Here is a 24,156-nt window from a genome sequence, read left to right as displayed (position 1 = left end):
TCCTTCAAAGTACCCAGGACAACCTTCAAGAAGTGGTGTCTCAGAAAGGCAGCGTCTATTATAAGGACCTCCAGCACCGAGGGTATGCCCTTTTCTCACTGTTACCATCAGGCAGAAGGTACAGAAGCCTGAAGGCACACACTCAGCGATTCAGAAACAGCTTCTTCCCCTCTGCCATCTGATTCCGAAATGAACATTGAACCCGTGAACACTAACTCACTTTTAAAATATATATTAGTTTTTTTTGCATGATTTTTAATCTATTCAGATATGTATACTGTAATTTATTGTTTCTCCTTCTTTTATATTACGTATTACATTGAACTGCTGCTACTAAGTTAACAAATTTCACAACACATGCTGGTGATAATAAACCTGATTCTGATTGTCGATGGAAATGTGTGAATAGTGCAAAAGTGTACAAGAATCCCTACTGGACTGAATGTACCCAGTGGACTAAAGGGCCAATTTTTGTGCTGAAATACCAAGATTGAAGGTATTTTTCTGATTTTAAAAAACAGTATCTGAGAGCTGCTGCCATTTTAATCAAACACACTAGAAGGAAAAAAAGTTAACACTTTATTTGGTCAAGTGAAAAAAGCATCAGCTGCTTTATTTAAATAAACCAGATCCTTTCATATGGAAAGAGCTATTACAAATCACATATTTGAAAGGACAAACAATAGGTACTGAACTGTAAACCAGAGGCTAACACCCACCCAACCAGTTCAGCCTCATTAATAAATAACTCCTCAGTGTACACAACATATCCACTATCTGCCCTTTCAAATATCAAATCTACACGAAAACACAACAGATAAGGCCAAAAGACTATTATGCACGTTTCTGGTTACAAACAAAAAAAATGGTAAATGTGTTAAGGTACACCTTCAGAGCTTTTAACTCTTCTTGAAATAGAAGTGTAACATTTATAAAAAAAATATAAAAAGGTATTGAGTTGCATGGTTCAGAAAAGATATACTCAAAAAATACACTTTAAAATACATGATGTAAAAAAAAGCCTCTGATTCCCCACCCCCACAACACAACAGGTTTTGATATGAATTTTATTAGTTATGAACAAAAAAGGCATCTTTAGTATATTTCTGCCTGCTAAGTTGAACACACATTTTTGACCAAAAAAAATATAAACTCAATCAATTGATAAATTAAAACAATCATCTCCATAGCAGGGGCAAATAATGACAAAGTTGAAAGTGATTCTGCATCAATTAAATCATGCTGGGCATGCGCACTGCAAAGGACAATTTAACAATAAAATTTAGGCAGTTTGAGGGGATTTCTTACATAAATCTTGACAACTGCACTCTCCAGATAATCTTGGATATGTTTTCTTCAATTTCAAAATTACTGCCTCTTATTGAATGAGCCACTGTACACTATACATTCAAAACTACAATTAAAACATGTAAAATAACTACCTAATGTTGTACACTGTTTCTGTCAGATGCTTGAGAACAAGAAACTCAAGTGAACATTTGCAAATGGATTATTTAAGATAAACATTAACAAATTTCTGAAAACGTGCACGGGTCTTTTGGCCCCACCATTACACAGAGTTGTCAAGACAATATATAAATAATTGATCACTGTAAAACATACCCAATGCTGGTACGTTTCAACACATCAGTACATATTAAATAATGTAGTGTTCAGGAGACCATTGATTCAGAAGAACTCACCAGTGGGACTGCTTCACTGATTACACAAGTGTTCTGAGAAATGCATTACAGGGATATCTATTTTTATAGCAAAATTGTTGATCTTTAAAGAGGGAATCTCATTTTGTACATAAGGAAACCATTCTCCTTTGTCTGCCCTGTTGAATTGGGGCAAACATTCCTGTAGGAAAAAAGACTCGAGAACGCTAGGCTTCTTGCCTATAATATTGTCAAACAGCACTAGACAATAGGGGACTGCTGGGAAAGAGAATCATCCATCAGGTGGCAAGTTGGGTTATGGTTGCAGGAGCTAAAGGGCCAGGTCTTTAGAAGTGTTGCATATCCTTACAGTATTCAAGAAAATAAGCCCATGCGTAGTGCTTAAAATTATGGAACACCACACTGTTTTGTAAAGAGATTAAAATACCAATGACAGATAACAGAAAACCAGATAGTCAAGTTGACAGTCACAAAGATCCACGTTCTAAATTTGCCCACCAGCTAACTCCTTGGAAACTCACCTTGGTTCGCATGTGGCTTCGTTGGCAGAAGAAAGCAAATGGTACACTCAGATTATAAGCACATGTTGATTAGATAACATGAGCTTTACGACAGTCATCATGGAGAGCTTTAGCACTTGACACCTTACCAACAAACAATGCATCAGTATACCCTCTTTTTACCAAAACTTGAACTTCTGTCAGTACACAAAGCTTTCATTTAACTGCAGAGGCAAAGATCACCATGATGCATTGCTACCTTCTGAAACTACAAAACAAAATGAGGACAACTCTATTTCTCAGGCTGTGGACTTGAATCTCTTAAAAGTGCAGGCACCTTTACAAAGAATCATAATGCTACATAAATACCTGATAATGAACAATTCAGAGTATTATTTTACACTAGAAGCTGTTTGAATAGCTTTAGGTTCTTTAATAATAGTTTTGTCAACCATGCCCCTCCTGTTCACTTGCTCTAATTCCTTTCTTAAACGTTCTGTTGTTTATTGAAATTGACAATGCAAGTCACTTTTCTACCAAAGTAAATTGAAAAGATACTGCAACTGGAGGTACCAGTTACTTTCTCTGATTACTCTGCTGCATTTCACTTCAGCATATAGTTATCAAGGTAAATAAACATTGAAAAATTGGTGGCAAGATTTTAGCAGTTTAAAAACTGATGTCTGCATTGACAGGCTAGAATTATAAGTGCATGCACTTGACAGAGGCTATGAGCTTTCGATGGGAAAATAGGAAAATAATGCGAGATTGCATTCAACACCAACTCAAGATGAGCCCGAGATCAAAACGATACCTGTTGTTACTTAAATTCAGTTTTAAAAACTATGTCTCATTGCTTTTCAGATTCTCCAATCACATAATTATTGTCTCCCATCTGATCCCTCCCCATTTCTCCACAAATTATATAATACAAATTGAAAATTCTAAATCCATCATCTGCAGACAACTTAAATTACACCACAACTTTGTAAAACATTGATCGACACTGTTGGATTCCTTACAAATTCACACAATGTTATGGGATGTCAAGGTTACACAACACAATAAAAATATCAAGGTGATTGTTTTGCTTTATATAAATTAGCTGTCTGTTAACACTAATGACTACTTCAAAATGTGAGATGATAACCCCCTCCCCTCACAGGAAGAACCGGTGAGACCTTTGATTAAATCTTGCTGATTTTCATGAAATTTGAAAATTATAATCAAATGTATAAAAGTGATACCAAAATTAATGAATTGGAAACTCCCAGAGTAGAAATGTTAGTATGACAACCTTTGTTATACCCTCTTATGTTAAAGCAAACAACCTGAATGAGAAGTGGAGATACAGAAAAAACTGCTCTGGAGCTCAGTAAGAGGACCTGTTCAGTTGTGTGAGACACAATAACTGAACAAACAATCTATCAGCAAAGATATTAGTGTGGGTGAATTAACATACGCACATACTTATAGTTGTCTAGACCAGTTCACTGGCAATAAGAATGTTAATGAAGTGAACCCAGCAGTCAGCTGGAATGTGCCACGTACAACACGTTCAGTATCATCACATACAGTACTAACTCAAACCCTGCAATAGTGCCAAACAGACTTGTTTCTACTAACATAACTGATGACTGCAAATAAGCTAAGTTAAATCCTTCCACCCACATTTGATCCAACATAATGGCAGGTAAAATGTCAAAGGTCATTTACCAGAATGTACTCTTAAAATTTAAACTCTTGGATTTGAAATGCACATCTCATCAAGAGAATCCAGTCCATTAGACAAATGGAGGCCAACATTCATGATATACTTGTATACTAGTGAACTATGTACAGTGGAGTACAGAACTCTAAATAACAAAGGCAAGGATAGTTCAGCCTTACAGGACTCCCTGCAGTAGTCCGACAACATTGATGCCAAAGTTGCTAAGTTATTGCAATGCGCATGATTACACATGCACATTCATTTATTATATTTACCCACATGCACTATACAGGTCATGACTTGCAAGTATGGTACTATTTTTAACAAATGAGTACCTATTCCATTTTGGTGTCATGCTCCTCCAGGAAAGGATTCTCACTTTGCAGAACCAACAATTTTTCTCAACATTTAGCACATACAGAAACTACGGTGCTGGATAAGGATTTATATTTTGGGCAGTAATATGTGTGCTAAAGTCTAATTCAAATGGTCCAATTAGCCACTTTGGAAATACAGCATTATTCATAACCCATTTTTGATTGTAAAGGAGAAAATATGATGCAAGTAGTGAAGCTTACCAGTCAAACTCTAGACTTGTTATCAAAGTTGCCAACCAGCTTCAGTTGCAAACAATTAACAAACCATTTAGGTGGCACTTACTGAGTGTACAGAAATGAACTGAAATAAGCCATCAAGCAACTAATAAAACTGCATTCAGCTGCAATTTCTCCAAGTAAAATTACTACTACTGTGGGAACTGCAATTTCAGTCATTATGAAAATCACAAGTTGAAATGCACTACATCTTGGTCAACCGATTTTTCAGTGTAACATGGCCAAAATAAACATGATTGGATTATCAAGTGACATTCAGCAACTATGTCTTTCTGCAAGTCTGTCACAGAAATAATTTATATATTCCAATTTTCTGATTTCTTTCCTCCATCACAAAAGAACCAATGATTTTAGAAGTTAGCTGATGCACCATGCTGTAAAGCTGTGACGTCAGGTGCAATTTACTGTGTATGAAAGGAAACCAGCACATCAACAACCAGAACTCAGTACAATTCTTCTATGCAGTCATCCTGCACCGTTTCAAATGGATACTCTCTTGCCCAAGTTGGATACATATCCTGAATTCAACTGTGGATACTGAATTAATAATTATCCTCTAATGAGAAGTACAAAAACTTCAAGTTCACATTACCTTGCACTGGTATCAGTTTTACTCTCTGCTTTAAAGACTGAGCAGCAAATGAAACAGCATTTAAAAAAAATGAAGTCTTAGCATTCCAGATATCCCGGGTCCTTTCTGATTTTTATATACATATATATTTAGATATATATCATTTTTTTTAAACTGTAGGGGATCCTTATGCTTCCCCATCTTCTGCTTTAATGCCAATGTGTACAACTGGTCCAGTTCAAAGAGCTCTTTCCTGTGTCACAGCCTCGCTGGCTGGGTCCTGAATGTTTGATACATTTAAGGTTGAGCTTTCTTCTCCATGGTCAGCATTAGAAGTGGCTGGTTCTACTTTCTGGGTAAGGTTAGCAAGCTTCCCCTGCTGATGCTGTTCAAAGAATTTTTGGGTCAACTGTAGCACCTCTGCCCGCTGTTTAGCCTATGAAAATAAATAAAGGCACTTAATACTTTCATTATACAGTAGACTGCCCTCAACAAGATTATCACAAAAATGGCTTTGAACCAGAAATTTTGTCTTCAGAATCAAACTGTTCTTTATCTGTCTTGTGGTAATGAACAGGTTCTGTTTTTACATATATCCACAAGTCAAATTTGTCCACAGGTTGCAAAATACACAAAAACACCTGATATGGTAATCATAACGAACAGCATCAAAAGCACTTAAGTATGACAGGATCAATGACCAAATGTGGAGAGTGAGTGAGTGAGTGTGAGAGAGTGAGAGCGAAAGAGAGAAAATAAGTTAGCTCTGTTGTTCATAAGAATTAATTCATGCACGTAGGTCAAACTTTAGAATTTCAACAATTTTATGGCAGCTCATTTGCAAGTTGTTGGTCCATAACTTGGGCATTCTAACCTGGGGAGAGTATGTATAATCATACTTTTATATCCTAGTAGTTAATAAATAATTCATAATCAATGTAGGATAATTCCCACTGAACTGCAGCTGTATGTGCAACACACACAAAATGCTGGTGGAACGCAGCAGGCCAGGCAGTATTTTGTGTGTGTTGTTTGAATTTCCAGCATCTGCAGATTTCCTCGTGTAGCTGTATGTGATTTTGTTGACATTGTAGCCATGGGAAAAAAAAGAGCAACTTTGTGGGAGTTTGGAAAGGTTCATCAAAATGATGCCTGGGACACTGCACATTGCAACAGGAAAAATTAAGCAGATCAGTCCAGTAATCTCTTCATTTTAGAAAGATGAGAGGCTTTCTCATATGAGGGGCTCTGTGTCACATTTATCAATTCATAAAGGCTTTATAAACTAGATACAAAGCTTACATTTTCCCTCCTGAATTCTGCCTGGGGTGTCTCAAACTGTGAGTTGCAGTCACAAAATAAGGGCTGGACCTTCAGGAGAGATGAGAAGGAATTTCTTCAGATGTTGGTGAAGCTTAGTAATTCACTACCTAACTGAAGGCACAGTAAAGAATACAGGGGTTTGTGCAGGAAGAGATACTGAGATAAAAGATCAGCTACTATCTTACTGAATGGCAGAGCAAGCACAGGGGCCAAATCCTGCTTATGTTTTTATTGTGCCACTGATTGATTTCCTCCAATGGAGCTCAATGAAGAGCTTTAGGTCAGCTTTCCCAATCAGGAAGAAACTCATTATACACAGTTCTTATTTATTTCCATTTATAGCAATTGCACAAGTTGCAAATAGCAGTATCTTGCTTACTTCAAAGTGGACACTGTAAAATCTGGGTAGAGTAGAAAGCTGAAGAAAACAGACACCCAAAAGGAGGGACTTCACTTTTTTTTGACAATGTAGGAATGAGACAGGAAGCAGAAAGATCTTGGTGTTTTTGCACCATTTAGACATGCTCACCTTGATATCTTCTTCTCCTCTTTCAGAGTTGCAAGCGCGAATTGCTGGCACAGAATTTTCTCGACTGGAGCTATGCATTCGAGGCGGGCGTACTGTGATAGAAGGTGCAATGGGCCCTTTGTTCATTTGCATTACAGGACGCTGTATTGGAGTTGGGTATGTTCCTACATTGGGAGGCCTCATGTGCATGATCATGTTGCCCTGGGGTGGAGGTGGTATCTGAATAAATTGAACAAGAAATCGGGGAAATAAAACAAAATTAATTGCCTTTAAGTAGTTTCATGTTAGATTCCAACAATTTAATAAATATATTGGTAAAATATAATTGTGCATAACCCATTTCCATTCCTGGCATGGCAGTAGAGATTCAGCAGACTAGTCCTAAGCTCTTTAGTGTTTAAAAGAATGAATTGAAACAAATTCATGAGAAGCTTAACAGGGCAGATGGAGATTTGATATTTTCTGTAGTTGGGGAATCTATAAAACAGCTTTTATAATCTTAACATATGGGGTGGGAGGGGTGCTGTGTGTGGTGACTATTCAGTAGCATAAGAAAGTGGTTTTCAACCATATTTTTGTGATTTTCTATCTATGAGAGCTGTGTAGGCTCATTCCGAATGTACTGAAGCCAAGTTCAATAGATCTTTCAATATTAAGGAAATAAAAGATAATGGGGTTAGTGCAGGCAATGCCAGTCAAGTTAAAGACCAGCCACAATCTTAATGAATTATAAAAGAGTCAAGACTAATTCCAGCTTAAATATTTTCCTTTGATGCCACTTGTAATCTATAGCAAAACATTGCACACCATGATTAAACTTTACTAGACCTTCAGCCAGTGGGATATTGGATTTAATATTCCAAATCTTCTTAGAATAATTTCCATCAGATTTGCAAATAGCTACTCTATTCACAAAATGCTGAAACAACAAAACTTTAGCCTAATTTTGCTCAATACACAAATGTACCCAAGTTGTTTGAAGGAGACAGGTAGTTCTAAGGGACAAAGGAAAGTGAAATGTATGTCCATTTTGCCAGGGAAAAAAATGGAAATTACCTGAATAGAGATTACAGAAGCCTGAGATGCAGAGAGGTTCAAGTGTCTGTTAGCTTTCCCATATATTTCCCTTATGCTTTGCAAAAGGAAAGTATATGGAAAAGTTAACATAATTATTTATTGCTAGAGGTACTGAATACAAAGCAGAGAGGTAATTACTTAGATATACAGGGAGACTGATATACATTATTTGTCTCCTTAGTTAAGGAAAAATGCAAGAATGTTGGAAGTAATTTAAAGAAGGTTTACTGAATGAATACCTGGAATGGATAGATTATCTTACTAAGTTTAACAGCGGGCTTGATTGAAACATCTCCTCTTATATGCTTCCAGCATGTATTAATTGCTCTCGACATCATCAGATTTTATTCAAAGAACTTTGAGCACTCTTTTGTCATATCTCATATTTTTACATTCACATCAAAGTTCTATTCACAGGCGTAATCACAAACCTGCTGGGCGTAGTGGCCCTGGATAGCTCCGGGAATATTTAGGCCCATTGTGTTAGCAGCTGGTCCGGGTCCAGAAGTTTTCCCACTTGGGCTTGAACAACTAGGTCTGAAAAATACAAGTGAACCAGAACACACTGAAGCACGAAGCAAAAATACATGCAAACCCTGAATCTTTCTTATCTTTAAATTAACAGACATATAAAATAGCACAGGGTCTAATGGTTCATGAAATTATAAAAAAACTATCTAATGTGATTAATTCTTCCTTTGGTCAGGTTTCATTGTTCAGCCACTGGTCAATTTTACAAATGCATATAAAATATTCCCTCACCAGGTGTGAAACAAGTCTGTTTTAAATTTATTTTCTCCTCCCCATTTGATGCTAAACTCCTGAATTCAATCTGTACTTTAGCTTTAAATGGGTATCAGCATCTGAATAACCATGAATATGCGCTGCCAAAATGTGAACAAGTGATTATTATACTAAAATGAAATATCAACAATCCATATAGTAATTTATTAATAAGTTCAACTCCATTCCTCTTAAATCAAATTAAAGTGAGCTGTGCATGGAACAGTCCATTCACAAAATAAAACTAGATTTATTACACATGATAATGAAGCAACACTTAGCTTAAAACATCAGATTTGGCACAAATAGTACAAATCAAAACCTATTATAAGACAAAACGACACTGAATTTAAAAATAAACACGATTACTTCCCTAAACATTTTTCAAAAGGCAACTACCTGAAGAGGTTTGGTACAGGACCTCCAGAGATTCCAGAGGAAATCTGTTTGTTGTCTGCAAATTGAAAAGCTTTCAGATCCATTTGGGGAATCTGGAAAAAAAAACACATTTTGACATGAATCTATCTTCTCTTTACATAAATATTGTGCTTTGTGACACAACCTCACAATACTGCAATTATACTTGTCCAATACCAGTATTAGATTGACAGTGAAGATCTACACTTCTACCCTTTGTAACGTGCAATAACTTTCCTTAAGCATTCAGTCTAACTTCTTTGGAATTTTATTCAATGTTTATTTACATAGGTAAAGCAGATATCAAAACAGGAACATCAGTGTAAATAGTCAATATTGGAAATTATATTCCACGTCAGCCAAACTAACGGTCAGGCAGTACCTATGCAGAGAATAAACAGTCAATGTTTTGGGCCAAGACTTTTCATGAGGAATCACCAACCTGCTTACAGCCAACCCATCCTATTTACATTAACCTGCCCTGTTTCAATAACTCTTCATTCAATATTCCTTCAACACTCGTCTAATCCAACCTATAGTGCCTATAAAATGTATTCACCCCCAAGAAGTTTTCATGTTTTATTTTTGTACAACATTGAATCACAGTGGATTTAATTAATTTTTAATGTCTACAAATTGATCTAAATATGAAACACAAATTCATCACTGGTGCAGCCAATTGGTTTTAGAAGTCACATAATTAGTTCCGTTTTTGGAGCCCCAAGGTGTTTCGATTGATTGTAGTAAAAACACACCTGTATCTGGAAGGTCTAACTGCTGGTGAGTCAGTGTCCTGGCAAAAACTACACCATGAAGACAAAAGAACACTCCGAGCAACTCCGAGAAAAGGGTTATTGAAAAGCACAAGTCAGGAGATGGATACAAAAAAAAAATTACAACATCATTGAATATCCCTTGGAGTACAGTTAAGTAATAATTAAGAAATGGAAATAATATGGCACAGCAGACAGTGCAAGAAGGGGACTAGTGAGGAAAGTCACCAGGAGATCTAAGACAACTCTGGAGGAGTTACAGGCTTCAGTGGCTGAGATGGGAGAGACTGAGCATAGATCTGTTGCCTGGGTGCTTCATCAGTCGCAGCTTTAGGGGAGACTGACTTGAAGGGGATGAATACTTAAACAATCAACTATTTTGTGTATTATATTTGTAATTAGTTTAGATCACTTTGCTGAGATCTGTTTTCATTTTGACACAGAAATGTCTTTTTTTGTTGATCAATGTCAAAAAAGCCAAATTAAATCCATTATGATTCTATATTGTAAAATAATAAAACATGAGAACTTCCAAGAGGGGTAAATACTTTTTATATGCACTGTAACTGCCATCTTCATTCCTGACTCAACCACCAAATATGTTCTGAAGGGTCTCAGCCCAAAATGTCGACTGTTTATTCATCTCCATAGATACTGCCTGACCTGCTGACCTCGTGTGTGTTGTCATGGGAATGAATCCCAGACACAAAACTCTCAGTGTAAAGGTGACTGCTCATGGATATGATAAGCACTAACAGAGGCCCAAATGGATTTTTTGATCTGCTTTTTATTTTAAATCTCCACATGCCAAAGTGAAAGCAACTGATCTGACCTCTCTGCCAGTAGGTAAAATAGGAGGCTGTGATCCTGGGGGCAAGAGTCTTCTGGTCCCTCCAACACTCATGCTCTGCGCCTGGGGAAGCTGGATGGACTGCGTTAATGCAATCAATTGTTGCTGGCCCGAGCCAAATCTAGGTAGTGACAACTGGGATCCAGGCATGGACATGGTCACCTGTAAACACAGAAAGAAAAGGTAATTTAATTTTTGAATCTAATCATACCAATGTAAATTACATGATTCATGCATTAGATTCAATATGCTGCATGCACAACAGAAATCTACCATGTCTAAGTGCCACTGGAAGTAGTAAAGAGTTAACCATTGTCACATATCATTTTAAGTGAATACTGACGTTCACTAAAAAAGAAACAAACCTTTTACAGTACTGTGTAAAATTCTTAGGCATATGTAAAAAAAATCTGTAAAGCAAAATGTTTTCAAAACTAATGAAAGTTTCTAAATATCAAAATTTTTTTAAAGAGCAGTAAACAGTAAAAAAAACTAAATCAATATTTGTATGATCATCCTTTGCATTTAAAACGGCATCAATTCTCTTAGGTAGTCATGTAGTTTTGTAAGAAAAAAATTGGCTGATAGGTTGTTCCAAGTGTCTTGGAGAACTTGCACAGTTCTTCTGCAGACTGTGCCTGTCTTGCTTGCTTCTGTCTCTCCAGGTGATCCCAGACACTGTCGCTGATGTTGAGATCAGGGACCTGAGAGGCCATATTATCTGTTGTAGAACCCTTTCTTTTCGCTGAAGATACTTCTTTATGCTCTCAGCCATGTGTTTGGGTTCATTGTCCTGCTGCAGAATGAAGTTGGGACCGATCAGATGTCTCCCTTTTGATAGTGCATGATGGATGAGAATCTGCTTAAATTTCTTAGCATTGAGATCTGAATTAATTCCAACCAGATCACCAACTCCATTTGCAGAAATACAGCCTCAAACCTGCACGGAATCTCCGCTGCATTGACTGCAGATACTCACCCATGTAGCACTCTCCAGCTTGTCTGTAACAAACTGCCTCCTGCTTGAGCCAAATGTTTCAAATTTTGACTTGTCAGTCTAGAGCACTTGCTGCCATTGTTCAGTGAGTTGCTTGGCTTTGCTTCCACTTCAAAATGGCCTTTTGGCAACACCTCTTCCATGAAGACCACTTCTGACAAGACTTCTCCGGATAACAGAGGGTGTACTTGGGTTACACTGGTTTCTGCAAATTCAGTGATGGACTTCTTCCAATTTACAAAGGACCTCAGTTTGATGTATCTCTTGTCTGCTGCACTCAGTTTCTGTGTCAACCACTGTGCTTCTGGTGCTCAACCTTGCCCCTTTCTTTGTGCTTCTTCAGAAGAGCTTGGACAGCACATCCTGAAACTCTGTCTGCCACAAAATTTCTGCTTGGAAGAGACCTTGCTGATGCAGGATGACTAACTTGTATCTTGTTGCAATGCCCATTTTTGCCATGGTGTAAGAATTGATGATTTGAAGGTTAAACTGTCACATCTGCCACACCCCTCACCTTTTAGTTTGGTTGTCCTTCGCTCAGTTTGATTCCTTCTACACCCATTTCCGTTTCAGTTAATCAGTTTAGTTCATCCAACTTATTTTATCATTGATCATTAGCATCCTGCTTGTTATCTTTGTTTAATCATACACTGGGCTATATATCTACAAAGTAATCAAGTTTTTATTTGAAAAGGTAGTCTATTACCGTACTTAATATGTTACTGTAGTGATGTGCTACACACAGCGCTGAAATAACAACACGCAGTTGGTAAGTCGTTTCGAGACTAGTTTACTCAAACTTCGCGGTGCTGGCATTTAAATCCCTAGCGCCTGCCCTCTCCGGGCGGAAATGACGTCGGAGGTGCATTACTAAAGTCTCCCCCTGCGCGCTGGCTATTTGCGAGCCGGTTCGCCTGCGCAGAAAGTGGGTCGCCACACCCCCCCCCCCCCCAGAACCGGCGATACACCCCCCAATTTCCACAATCGGGATCAGCCTCAGTTTGGGAGGTCTGCCTCTGCGCCGCGGTGCCTGAACCTCAACCGGCTGCACCAAGTCCACATGGGCTGGTTTGAGTCGGTCCACCGTGAAAACCTCCTCTGTCCCCCCAATGTCTAGAACGTATGTGGACCCGTTGTTGTTGATCACCTTGAACGGCCCCTCGTACGGCCGCTGTAGCGGCGCCCGGTGTCCGCCCCTTCGTACAAACACAAACTTACAGTTTTGCAGGTCTTTGGGTACATGGGTCGGGGTCCGTCCGTGCTGTGAAGTTGGTACGGGGGCCAGGTTGCCGAGCCTTTCGCATAGCCTGTCCAGGACTGCTGCGGGTTCTTCCTCTTGCCCCCTTGGGGCTGGTATGAACTCTCCCGGGATGGCCAGGGGCGCGCTGTACACCAACTCGGCTGACGAGGCATGCAGATCCTCTTTGGGCGCTGTACGAATTCCAAGCAGGACCCAGGGAAGCTCGTCCACCCAGTTAGGTCCTCTCAGGCGGGCCATGAGAGCAGACTTCAAGTGACAGTGGAAGCATTCCACCAGTCCGTTTGACTGTGGGTGGTAGGCAGTTGTGTGGTGCAGCTGAGTTCCCAACAGGCTGGCGGTGAACTGGGCGCCTCTGTCGGAGGTAATGTGGGCCGGTACCCCGAAGCGTGCTACCCAGGTTGCGATCACTGCTCGGGCGCAGGAATTGGCAGATGTGTTGGTGGGCAGGACCGCCTCTGGCTACCTCGTGAACCGGTCTACCATCGTTAGGAGGTACCGTGCTCCTCGGGACACTGGTAGGGGGCCCACGACATCCACATGAATGTGGTCGAACCTCCGGTGGGTGGATTCGAACTGCTGCGACGGGGCTTTAGTGTGCCGCTGCACCTTGGCTGTTCGGCACTGCGCGCACGTTCTGGCCCATTCACTGACCTGCTTGCAAAGTCCGTGCCAAGCGAACTTGCTGGAGACCAGCTGGACGGTTGTCCTGATATATGGGTGCGCCAAACCGTGTATGGAGTTGAAAACCCGCCGCCTCCAGGCTGCTGGGACGATGGGGCGAGGTTGGCCGGTAGCCACGTCGCACAGGAGGGTCCTATCACCTGGGCCTACGAGAAAGTCCTGCAGCTGCAAACCCGAGACTGCGGTCCTGTAGCTGGGCATCTCGTCGTCTGCCTGCTGCGCCTCCGCCAGTGCTGCATAGTCCACCCCCAGGGACAGGGCCTGGACAGCTGGTCTGGAGAGTGCGTCTGCCACGATGTTGTCCTTCCCCGAGACATGCTGGATGTCCGTTGTGTACTCGGAGATGTAGGACAGAAGTCGCTGCTGGCAAGTCGACCAGGGATCAGACACCTTCATGAACGCGAAGGTCAACGGTTTGTGGTCCGTGAACGCGGTGAACGGCCTGCCTTCTAAGAAGTACCTGAAATGCCGGATTGCCATATACAGTGCCAACAGCTCCCGGTCGAAAGCATTGTACTTGAGTTCGGGTGGTCGTAGGTGCTTGCTGAAGAACGCCAGGGGTTGCCAGCGCCCCTCGATGAGCTGCTCCAGCACCCCACCGACTGCTGTGTCGGATGCGTCCACCGTGAGGGCGGTTGGAACGTCCGTTCTGGGGTGCACCAGCATCGCGGCATCTGCCAAGGCTTCCTTGGCTTTAACGAAAGCGGCCGCGGCCTCCTCGTCCCAAGTAATGTCCTTGCCTTTACCCAACATCAGGGTGTACAAAGGGCGCATGATATGGGCTGCTGAGGGGAGGAAACGGTGGTAGAAGTTCACCATACCAACGAACTCCTGCAGGCCTTTGACCGTATTGGGCCGGGCAAAGTGGCGGATCGTGTCTACCTTGGTGGGCAGAGGTGTTGCCCCGTCTTTGGTAATCCTGTGGCCCAGGAAGTCGATGGTATCGAGACCGAACTGGCACTTGGCCGGGTTGATCGTGAGGCCGTATTCACTCAGTCGGGCATAGAGTTGACGGAGGTGGGACAGATGTTCCTGACGACTGCTGCTGGCTATGAGGATGTTGTCCAAATAGATGAAAGCAAAGTCCAGGTCGCGTCCCACCGCGTCCATTAACCGCTGAAACGTCTGTGCGGCATTCTTTTAGCCGAACGGCATGCGGAGGAACTCGAAAAGGCCGAAAGGGGTGATGAGTGCCGTCTTGGGGACGTCGTCTGGATGCATCGGTATTTGATGGTATCCCTGGACGAGGTCTACCCTGGAGAAGATCCGTGCGCCGTGCAGGTTTGCTGCAAAGTCCTGAATGTGCGGCACAGGTTAGCGGTCCGGTGTTGTAGCCTCGTTCAGCCTGCGGTAGTCACCGCATGGTCTCCAGCCCCCTGTTGCTTTGGGCACCATGTGCAGGGGGGAGGCCCATGGGCTGTCGGACCACCGTATGAACCCCAATTCCTCCATCCGCTTGAACTCCTCCTTCGCCAGGCGGAGCTTTTCCGGGGGGGGGGGGGGGGGGGGGGGGGGGGGCCTTCGTGCGCGGGCGTGGAGGGGTGGTCCCTGGGTCGGAATGTGGTGCTGTACCCCGTGTCTGGGCATGGCTGCTGTGAACTGCGGTGCCAGAATCGATGGGAAGTCCGCCAGGATTCTGGTGAATTCGTTGTCCGACAGCGTGATGGAGTCCAGGTATGGGGCCGGCAACTTGGCTTCACCCAGGGAGAACGTCTGGAAAGTCTCGGCATGTACCAGTCTTCTCCCTTGCAAGTCGACCAGCAGGCTGTGAGCTCGCAAGAAGTCCACCCCCAGGAGTGGTTGGGCCACCGCGGCCAGTGTCCCACGTGAACCGGCTGGCACCGAACTGCAGCTGCACTGTGCGGGTGCCGTAGGTCCTTATGGTGCTGCCATTTGCGGCCCTCAGGGTGGGTCCTGGCTTCCTGTTGCGGGTGTCGCACCCCGTCAGGGGCAAGACGCTGATCTCCGCTCTGGTGTCGACCAAGAAGCGGTGTCCCGACTGTTTGTCCCAGACATACAAGAGGCTGTCCTGGTGGCCAGCCGCCATAGTCAAGTCATTAGCTGCAGCTGGCCCTGGCCCTGGCCCTTGCAGGGCGGGCGACAACAGCGGGCTTTTGTGCCCCACCGCTGGTGGTAGAAACACCACTGTTCACTGGCCTCCTCACTCCTGCCTCTGTGTTGTGTGCGCCCCCCTGCCAGGCCTGGTCTGGTCTGCTGTTGGGTGCGTGGCCTGGTAATCTGACCAACAGACGCCACGCTCTCCCTCTTGGCTTTCCACAGCACGTCTGCCCGGGCCGCCACCTTCCGGGGGGTCGCTGAAATCTGCGTCGGCCAGCAGCAGATGTATGTCCTCGGGCAGTTGCTCCAGGAACGCTTGCTCGAACATGAGGCAGGGCTTGTGTCCGTCAGCCAGGGACAGCATCTCGTTCATCAATGCTGATGGCAATCTGTCTCCCAAACCGTCCAGGTGAAGCAGTCGGGCACCCCGCTCATGCCATGAGAGGCCAAAGGTCCCAATGAGCAGCGCCTTGAATGCTTCATATTTGCCTTCTTCCGGGGGCGACTGTATGAAATCCGCAACCTGGGCGGCCGTCTCCTGGTCAAGGGCGCTCACCTCGTGGTAGTAACGCGTGGAATCAGAAGATATCTGCCGAATCTGGAACTGGGCTTCTGCTTGGCTAAACCACATGCATGGTCGCAGCGTCCAGAAAGTCGGCAGTTTTAGCGCAACTGCGTGAACAGATGAAGAGTCGGTCATCTTTGGTCCAAATCCCGTTTGGACCGTCGGGGTCACCAATGTAGCGATGTGCTACACACAGCGCTGAAATAACGACACGCAGTCGGTAAGTCGTTTCAAGACTAGTTTATTCAAACTTCGCGGTGTTGGCATTTAATCCCCAGCGCCCGCCCTCTCCGGGTAGAAATGACATCGGAGGTGCATTACTAAAGTCTCCCCCTGTGCGCTGGCTATTTGTGAGCCGGTTCGCCTGTGCAGAAAGTGGAACGCCACATTACTTTATTTAATTCTCTGTAACATGCAATTTTTAAAGAAAATTAATGCTTGGAAATCTAAATTTTGCACTTTTCTACTAACATACTAATGCAGAAGGCAAAAAATATACATCTAAAATGAAATTTAATTTTAAAACGTAGGGTGCCTAAGACTTTTGCACAGTACTGTATCTTGAACCTTCATAATGAACAAAGCCAGGGGTTAGATCAACGAGAAATCATAGGTGCATGTGTATGGAAATAGAAAATGCTGATATTTTAGGATTTAAAATCTGAGATGACAGGTTTAGAGTCTTTTCTGTTAGTTGGTTTCTTGCAACAAGAGGATGCAAACAAGAGTATGGTCATTCAGAAGAAAAGTTGGAAGGATGTCCACATGCAGTGGATAGAAGAAAGTTGAAACCACAAAAAGCAATAGATGTTTTCTGATTTAACTACCTTAGATCCAAGACAGATTGTTTTGATTAAAGCAGGACATAAAAAGTACTGCAACCAAAGTGAGCTGGGGATTGGAGTGAAGTTACACATCTGGCATATTCTAAATGAACGGGGTAAGATGCTTGAGGACTGAAGAACATGCTGTACTTAATACAAGATAAATTTTGGTTTATCTACTGGTAAAACCCAATAGTAGTAAAAGAACCAAGATTGAGATTTGAAAGTCAGTATGATAGAGATGTGCTTCAACATATTTGTTTCTTCCCCACTCAGTGCTACATCTGATCTTCTTCAGTTTTTCCACTGTGGCATCTGCTCTTTCTTACAATCTTTTCAGTTTCCCCACAACACAGGAGGCCTCTCGGAGTATTCCCATTTCTGCTCTAATTTTCTTGTGACTATTTTAACTCTCACATGTCCACTAGGATTCCCTTTATTAGATTCTTTTTGCTACTCAGCTACAACCAACTGGCCTACCAAAAACCTTTTGGATAAAAGATAAAACCAGAGCACGCAGAGGAAACCCATCCAGTCACAGGGAGAGCATGCAAACTGCATACTATCAGCACCTGAAAATGGGATCACACCTGCGGTTGGCAGAACTGTGCGGCAGCAGCACTAGCTTCTGTTTACCCTTGATCAATCATGTTCCCATCTCCATAAATATACAATCATTCTGTATTTGTAGCCTGATGTTTATCTGACTCATAGTAAAATTTTACAAAGCGATGTAGAGGATTGAGGGGTGACTAGACAGGGATATGTGGGATCATGATGTGCATAGACAGGGTGGAAGTACAGTCTTTTTCTCAGGGAGGGAAGACATATGCTTAACATCAGAAAGAAGAAATTTAAAAGGGACATAATCGGGGCCTCTTCTTCACGCAAAGGGTAGTGTGCCATAAAGAAACCAGGTAGTGAATGAGCTGCCATAAATAATGGTTGCAGCAGGCACATAGCAACATGCAAAAGCTATCTGTATCAGTATATGAACGAGAGTTGTAGAGGGCTGCAGGCCAAGCACAGGTGGATGTCACTACCTCACTGGTTAACACAGTTAGTGGTGGACTGATGGACCTGTTTCAATGCTGTACGGCACTACAACTCTATGAAATTCTAATTGCTCACAGAAATAAAATAATGTGCTACAAAAAGAGTTTGCCAAAATTTTGTATTACCACAGGACATAGCAGTAACACAGGCTTTAAACCTATTATACCTGCTTGATCTTTTGAGCTCACTTCCACTTTTCTCCCTTATCCTCATGTTCCTCAATATCTTTAGGATCTAAAAAAATCTATCAACCTCAGTCCTGGATACATTCAATAACTAAAGTAACCACAGCTCTTTGGAATAAAGGATTTTATACTTTCAAGAACATTATCTTCCTTGTTAGGTCCTCAAAATATCGTGAGGCTACTCATCTAAAAGCAGAGAATGATTAGAATTAGACTACAATCTCTCTTCACGCATCTTTTCCAAGAGGAATCAGTTGAATTTTTAAAAAAAATCAATGTAGATTTCTTCTAGGTAAATCCATGTTTTCAAATTAATTCAATTAAAAGAGAATATAAATAAAAAGTTTTAAAATGAAAACATGGGAGCAAGAGGTTCATGGAGAAGTACAATGCATTGAGTTCAAACCAGAGCACATCACAAGTGAAAATCTTAAGATTAAATTGTTTGATGGCAACAAATTATTACTGAAATAAAATTGCATTTTATTTGAACAAAGATCACAGTAACTTCTTAAACCTGTATCAGCTGAGAGTCTAGGATCTGTGAAGTGGTGAGCCCAGGTTGGTTTAGTTGACTTTCATACATGAGTGTTTGATTTCCTCCAATTGCTTGATAATGAGACCCTGGCTGTGGCTTTACCATATCGGAGGTTGGAACTGCAGGGAAAGCTGTATATGGAGTTTTCAGAGGAGCCCCGGACAAGACCATTGTGGATGGCTGAGACAGGACTGGCATGCATATATACTTGTGACCTGTGAACAAGATAAACTTCAGATTAATTGTTTTTGTATCTGTATAGGACAATTCCGTATTATTTTGAAATGATATGACTAGTACCTGAATGGCTGCATTGAACCAAACATCTCTTGAGATTGGGAGACAGGCAATCCATTTCTCAATCCAAGGGGTGCTGGGCCTGTAAGGATGTATGTACGGGCATTGGAATCTGATGTGCTGCAGCAGCCTAAAGAAAAGAAAAACAATCAGCCATGATAACAAGCACGGCACCCTGTTACAACTGACAATACTTATTTTTGCCCCACTATACCCAGAAGCCGTAACATAATTTTAACTGGAAATGCTGATATCTGTCAACTGTGTAGTGCTTTAGGCTAACAGTATCATAGAAGAACTCAAACTGCTGCACCTGAACAATGTCAGATGTTTTAGAATATCACATTCAGAAAGGCAGCAGACACACTCTACTATTACTGGAAAGATTTTCAGACTTTAAGCTGCAAATACAGGTAACAGGCCTCATTTAAAATATGAATGAAAACGCTGTCATTACCTGAGAGAGTCCAGCCTGGAAACTTTGCTGCTGTGGAATTGATTGAGGAAGGAGGCGGGTCTGACTGGCGAAAACATGACCATCCATGTACAAAGGGGAAATATGGCTCCCTGAAAAACCACAAGAAAATGTTTTTTTCCTATTTGCAGGTTCAATGTCTAACTTACAAAGACCCAAGTTAAAAACAAATATTAGTTTCCTAAGATGATATATCATTTTATTCAGAGAAAAAGGTGAAATACTCACTCCCCACAATCACTGGAAACTTTAAAATCAAGTAAAAGTGGATTTAATCTAGTTACCTAAAACTAATGGAGGATACTCTTCAAAACAGGCCAATTTGTAAAGCAAATTCATTTTTGTAGGATTAGTTTGCTTTCAGTAATTAAAAAAACTACCAGTTAATTTGTGAGCACAAACCCTGGGAAATAAGACCTAAGACATATGAGCAGAATTAGGCTATTCAGCTTATCAAGTCTGCTCTGGCATACAATCAGGGTGATTTATTTCCCCCTCAACCCCATTCTCCTGCTCTTCCCTGTAACTTTAAACTACTTAAGTATATCAATGACTTAGCTTCTGCAGATTCAACACCACCTGTCTAAAGAAATTCCTTCCTATCTTTGTTCTAACAGGAAGTCCTTGTACTTTGAGGCTGTGCTCTCTGGGCCTAGACACTCTTGACTATTGGAAACATCCTCTCCACATCCACTCTATCTCGGACTTTCAATATTTAGTAGGTTTCAAAATATCCCCCCCCCCCCCCCCATTCTTCTAAACTTCAGTGAGTAAAGGCCAAAGTCATCAAACACTCTTCATAGGTTAATCCTTTCATTCCCAATATCATTCTCATAAACCTGTTCTGGACCCTAATGCCAGCACATCTTTTCTTATTTATGGGCCCCAAAATTGCTCTGTGATCTGACCAATGCCTTATAACATTTCACCATTACATCCTTTCTTTTATATTCTAGTCCTCACAAAATGAATGCCCTCCTTACTACTAACTCAACTGCAAAGTTAACCTTTAGGGAATCCTGCACAAGGGCTCCTAAGTCCCTTTGCACCTATTTCTGAAATTGCTCCCTATTTAGAAAATTATCTATACCTGTATTCCTCTATCAAAGTGCAATCCCTACATTGTATTCAATCTGTGCTGTACCCCAGAAATTAGCCATGTCTGGAAGGATCTATATATTTAGTTTCTTTTTAAACAAGCAACACACATAAAGTTCCTTTAATTGTAAGGACTTATATTTGCATGGGCTGCTCTAATTACTTACGCTAACAGTAAATAAGTCACTAACATGCAATCTTTGGCAGACGGAAATCCAAGAGACTTCTTTCCCATAGCTAATGCTTTATTAATACTGTGCTATGATAATCGAATAGAATGTAAGTCAACAAGAAAGCATTGCCATAATTGTTTTACAATTTGACTACCAGAATTAAAAGTCAAGCTGTCCTTTAAGGTAATCAAAAGGCAAGCATTAATGTCAATAAGTATAGAAAATTACATACCTGGCAAAGATACTGAAGGTGCAACTGACACCATGGGCATAGGTGGCACAGAAGAACATCCAATTGAGCTGTAGCCTACACCACTAGGTGGGCCAGTGTTACATGGAGTCTGTGTACTGGCACTACTGCTACCAGGAGAGCTCTGCTCAGCAACATTGGGAGAATTTTCCCAGGCTTTGCGAGCAGATTCCATCTATTCAAATATAGAGAATAGTATAAAGTACAGAAATACTAACTGAAAAGCCTTAAATGCAAAAGCACTTTCTTCCAAATACCATGATTCATCAACACACTCATTTGCAAGGTATCAGTCATAAGTATACAGGCTACTTCAGAAAAGTGTCTAGTGAAAGCAGTTGTATAGGCAAGAAAAAGTTGAAATTTCATTTAGCTCAAAGACACAATGAAACATTCATTCAGAAGGGTTCTGATACAGTAGGAAGTTTCCTGTGGCAAATGGATTAGTAATCAGATACATAAACAGCAAAAGAATTAAAGGAAATAAAACCAGAATTTATTTCTAAAGAAGGTTGTAATCTGGAATGGTGGAACAGATTCCTCAGGAACTTTGAACAGACAAATGAATATGCATTTGAGGAAAAATAATTTGCAATAATTTAAATGACAGCATTTTCAAAGCCAAGCACAGAAATGATGAACTATGGTCATCCTGTGCTGAATGATTTTTAAAAGTTGAGACAACAGATATTGGATGGAGCAATTGCTTACCTTTAATGTAAGGTCTGTGCTTGATAGGGAAACAGGAGTGAGATTGGGACCCTGCTGGAGATGCTCTCGTCGCAGAATAGGGATTGACTGGCTCAGCGTCACCTGAAAAACAGTATTGTACTAAATAAGGACTTCAACCCAGCTTTGCACAAGGAAATGTTTAACAAGCCAGGCTTGAGTCTGCTAGCACTTAGAAACACAAGAACATGAGTGGTATGGCAGGGAGGATAATGGAAATTACATTTCTCTTGTGGGAGAATCTAAAAATAGAATCTGTTTAAAAATAGGTGAGATAAAATTCTCTCTGGGGTTAGAGTCTTTGAAATTCTGCTTCCACCGCTCTTTGAGGGACAAAGTTTTTCAATAATGGTAAAGGTAGATGAATTCTTGATATGCAAGATCAGCAATGATTTTAATAAATGGTAGACCAGATTTGACGGGCCAGGCAGCATATTTCTGTCCCTAATTTATTACATGTCCACACAAAGAGAGAGGAATAGTTATATTGATAGATTTAAATGAGAAAAGATCAAAAGGAAGGATACATGCCAGTCAAAGATTTATAATTTTAATTTCAGTAAAGTTGCATATGAAAATTTCACAAAGGTTGAACAAAATGATATCTTGAAGGGAAAAAGTGAAAAACTATTGCTTTTAAGATATTTAAATCAAGATTTAAAACCACAAATATATTTCCATTGCTTGGCCTTGGAACTTCAAAGAGAATTGAAAATACGATGTTTCAATCCCTTCGGAATATAATACTCACATTGTTCACCAATACATCCTGCAATTTAGTGATTGAGTTGGAAACAGAATTCGGCACGGAGTTCTGAGGCAAATTGAAATCAGAATCCTAAAATAACAAACAAATATCTTAGTTCAACAAAGCAAAACTATCAACAGCAACACCGACTGTCAGAAACAGAAACCTTAAACATCGCCGACTGCATACATCATTGACTCAGACCTCCATGATAATTACCAAACTGACTAAACAATATCCTGACCCATGTCATCCAGTAAAAGCTTCATTGAGAATTATCCCATATTAAGAGCCTAAAATAAACCTTAATTGATGAAAAGGGTAATTTCTTTTTAATACACAGTAAATTCTAGATCAGGTTTAGTGTAACTAAAATTAAGACTACAGGAAAGTAGATCAGGAAAAATACACTTTGTTCATCAACTACTCATCATACAGAGAAAACTTTCAATATCAAATAATGTACCTTCTCCAGTAAATTTTTTAATAGAATCAAAAAGCAATTAAGTCATTGAACATCAAGGACAGCTGCGCATAAAAGAAACATCTGCAAAGAACAGTGACATATAGAAGATAATGCAATGGTACCAGAACTAAAAAGTTTAAAATAGGAAAGATTGAACTGTAAAAAGTTATTAAAACCGTGAATGTATAGTACATTTAGGGAATAAACAAGACACCATACATATAAAAGTTACTAAGAATTTAAATAGAGAAATGGGAAATTATTTTAAAGAGTGCTCGAAAGTGAAAATCATTACTGCTAGAATAGGTTAATGCAGTACAACTATGAGACTATGCAGAATATGCAGTAAAAGATGAGATGAAACAGATGAATGGCAGAATTCTGAGGAGTCCAACAAAAGCACAAAGATGACGGCCAAATCTCTATTCTCTGACTTTATTGCATATGCTATGCATGAAATACATCAGTCTCTTTTTCAATCTCTTCCTCTGTCATCTACAATATACAGTGCTAAGCATTACTTGAACACATTAGTGAGGTGTCACTAAATATTCTAAGCAATTGGTTTGTGATTTCAGACAGACAGTCATACTTTATTGATCCCAAGGGAAATTGGGTTTCGTTACAGCCGCACCAACCAAGAATAGTGCAGAAATATAGCAATATAAAACCATAAATAATTAAATAATAATGTTAATTATGCCAAGTGGAAATAAGACCAGGACCAGCCTATTGGCTCAGGGTGTCTGACACTCTGAGGGAGGAGTTGTAAAGTTTGATGGCCACAGGCAGGAATGACTTCCTATGATGCTCAGTGTTACATCTCGGTGGAATGAGTCTCTGGTTGAATGTACTCCTGTGCCTAACCAGTACATTATGGAGTGGATGGGAGTCATTGTCCAAGATGGCGTGCAACTTGGTCAGC

The 24,156-nt window shown here is 41.0% G+C and overlaps 1 protein-coding gene across 1 annotated transcript in view; it reads right to left on the bottom strand.

Moving 5' to 3' along the window:
* Positions 1 to 566: 566 nt before the first annotated feature.
* Positions 567 to 24,156, bottom strand: part of prrc2b (proline-rich coiled-coil 2B) — a 72,624-nt gene continuing 49,034 nt past the window's right edge. The window contains 13 exon segments of the mRNA XM_073052413.1: positions 567 to 5,514; positions 6,931 to 7,149; positions 8,439 to 8,544; positions 9,190 to 9,281; positions 10,813 to 10,992; positions 18,975 to 19,184; positions 19,186 to 19,210; positions 19,296 to 19,368; positions 19,371 to 19,422; positions 19,750 to 19,859; positions 21,271 to 21,463; positions 22,000 to 22,101; positions 22,769 to 22,855. Coding sequence (XP_072908514.1) covers positions 5,317 to 5,514; positions 6,931 to 7,149; positions 8,439 to 8,544; positions 9,190 to 9,281; positions 10,813 to 10,992; positions 18,975 to 19,184; positions 19,186 to 19,210; positions 19,296 to 19,368; positions 19,371 to 19,422; positions 19,750 to 19,859; positions 21,271 to 21,463; positions 22,000 to 22,101; positions 22,769 to 22,855 — 1,647 coding nt within the window. The 3' untranslated portion in view covers positions 567 to 5,316.

This window comes from Hemitrygon akajei, chromosome 7, assembly GCF_048418815.1.
Source record: "Hemitrygon akajei chromosome 7, sHemAka1.3, whole genome shotgun sequence".
Lineage (NCBI taxonomy): Eukaryota > Metazoa > Chordata > Chondrichthyes > Myliobatiformes > Dasyatidae > Hemitrygon > Hemitrygon akajei.
Note: the sequence above shows the minus strand (reverse complement) of the source record. Positions and strands in the feature narration are given on the sequence as shown.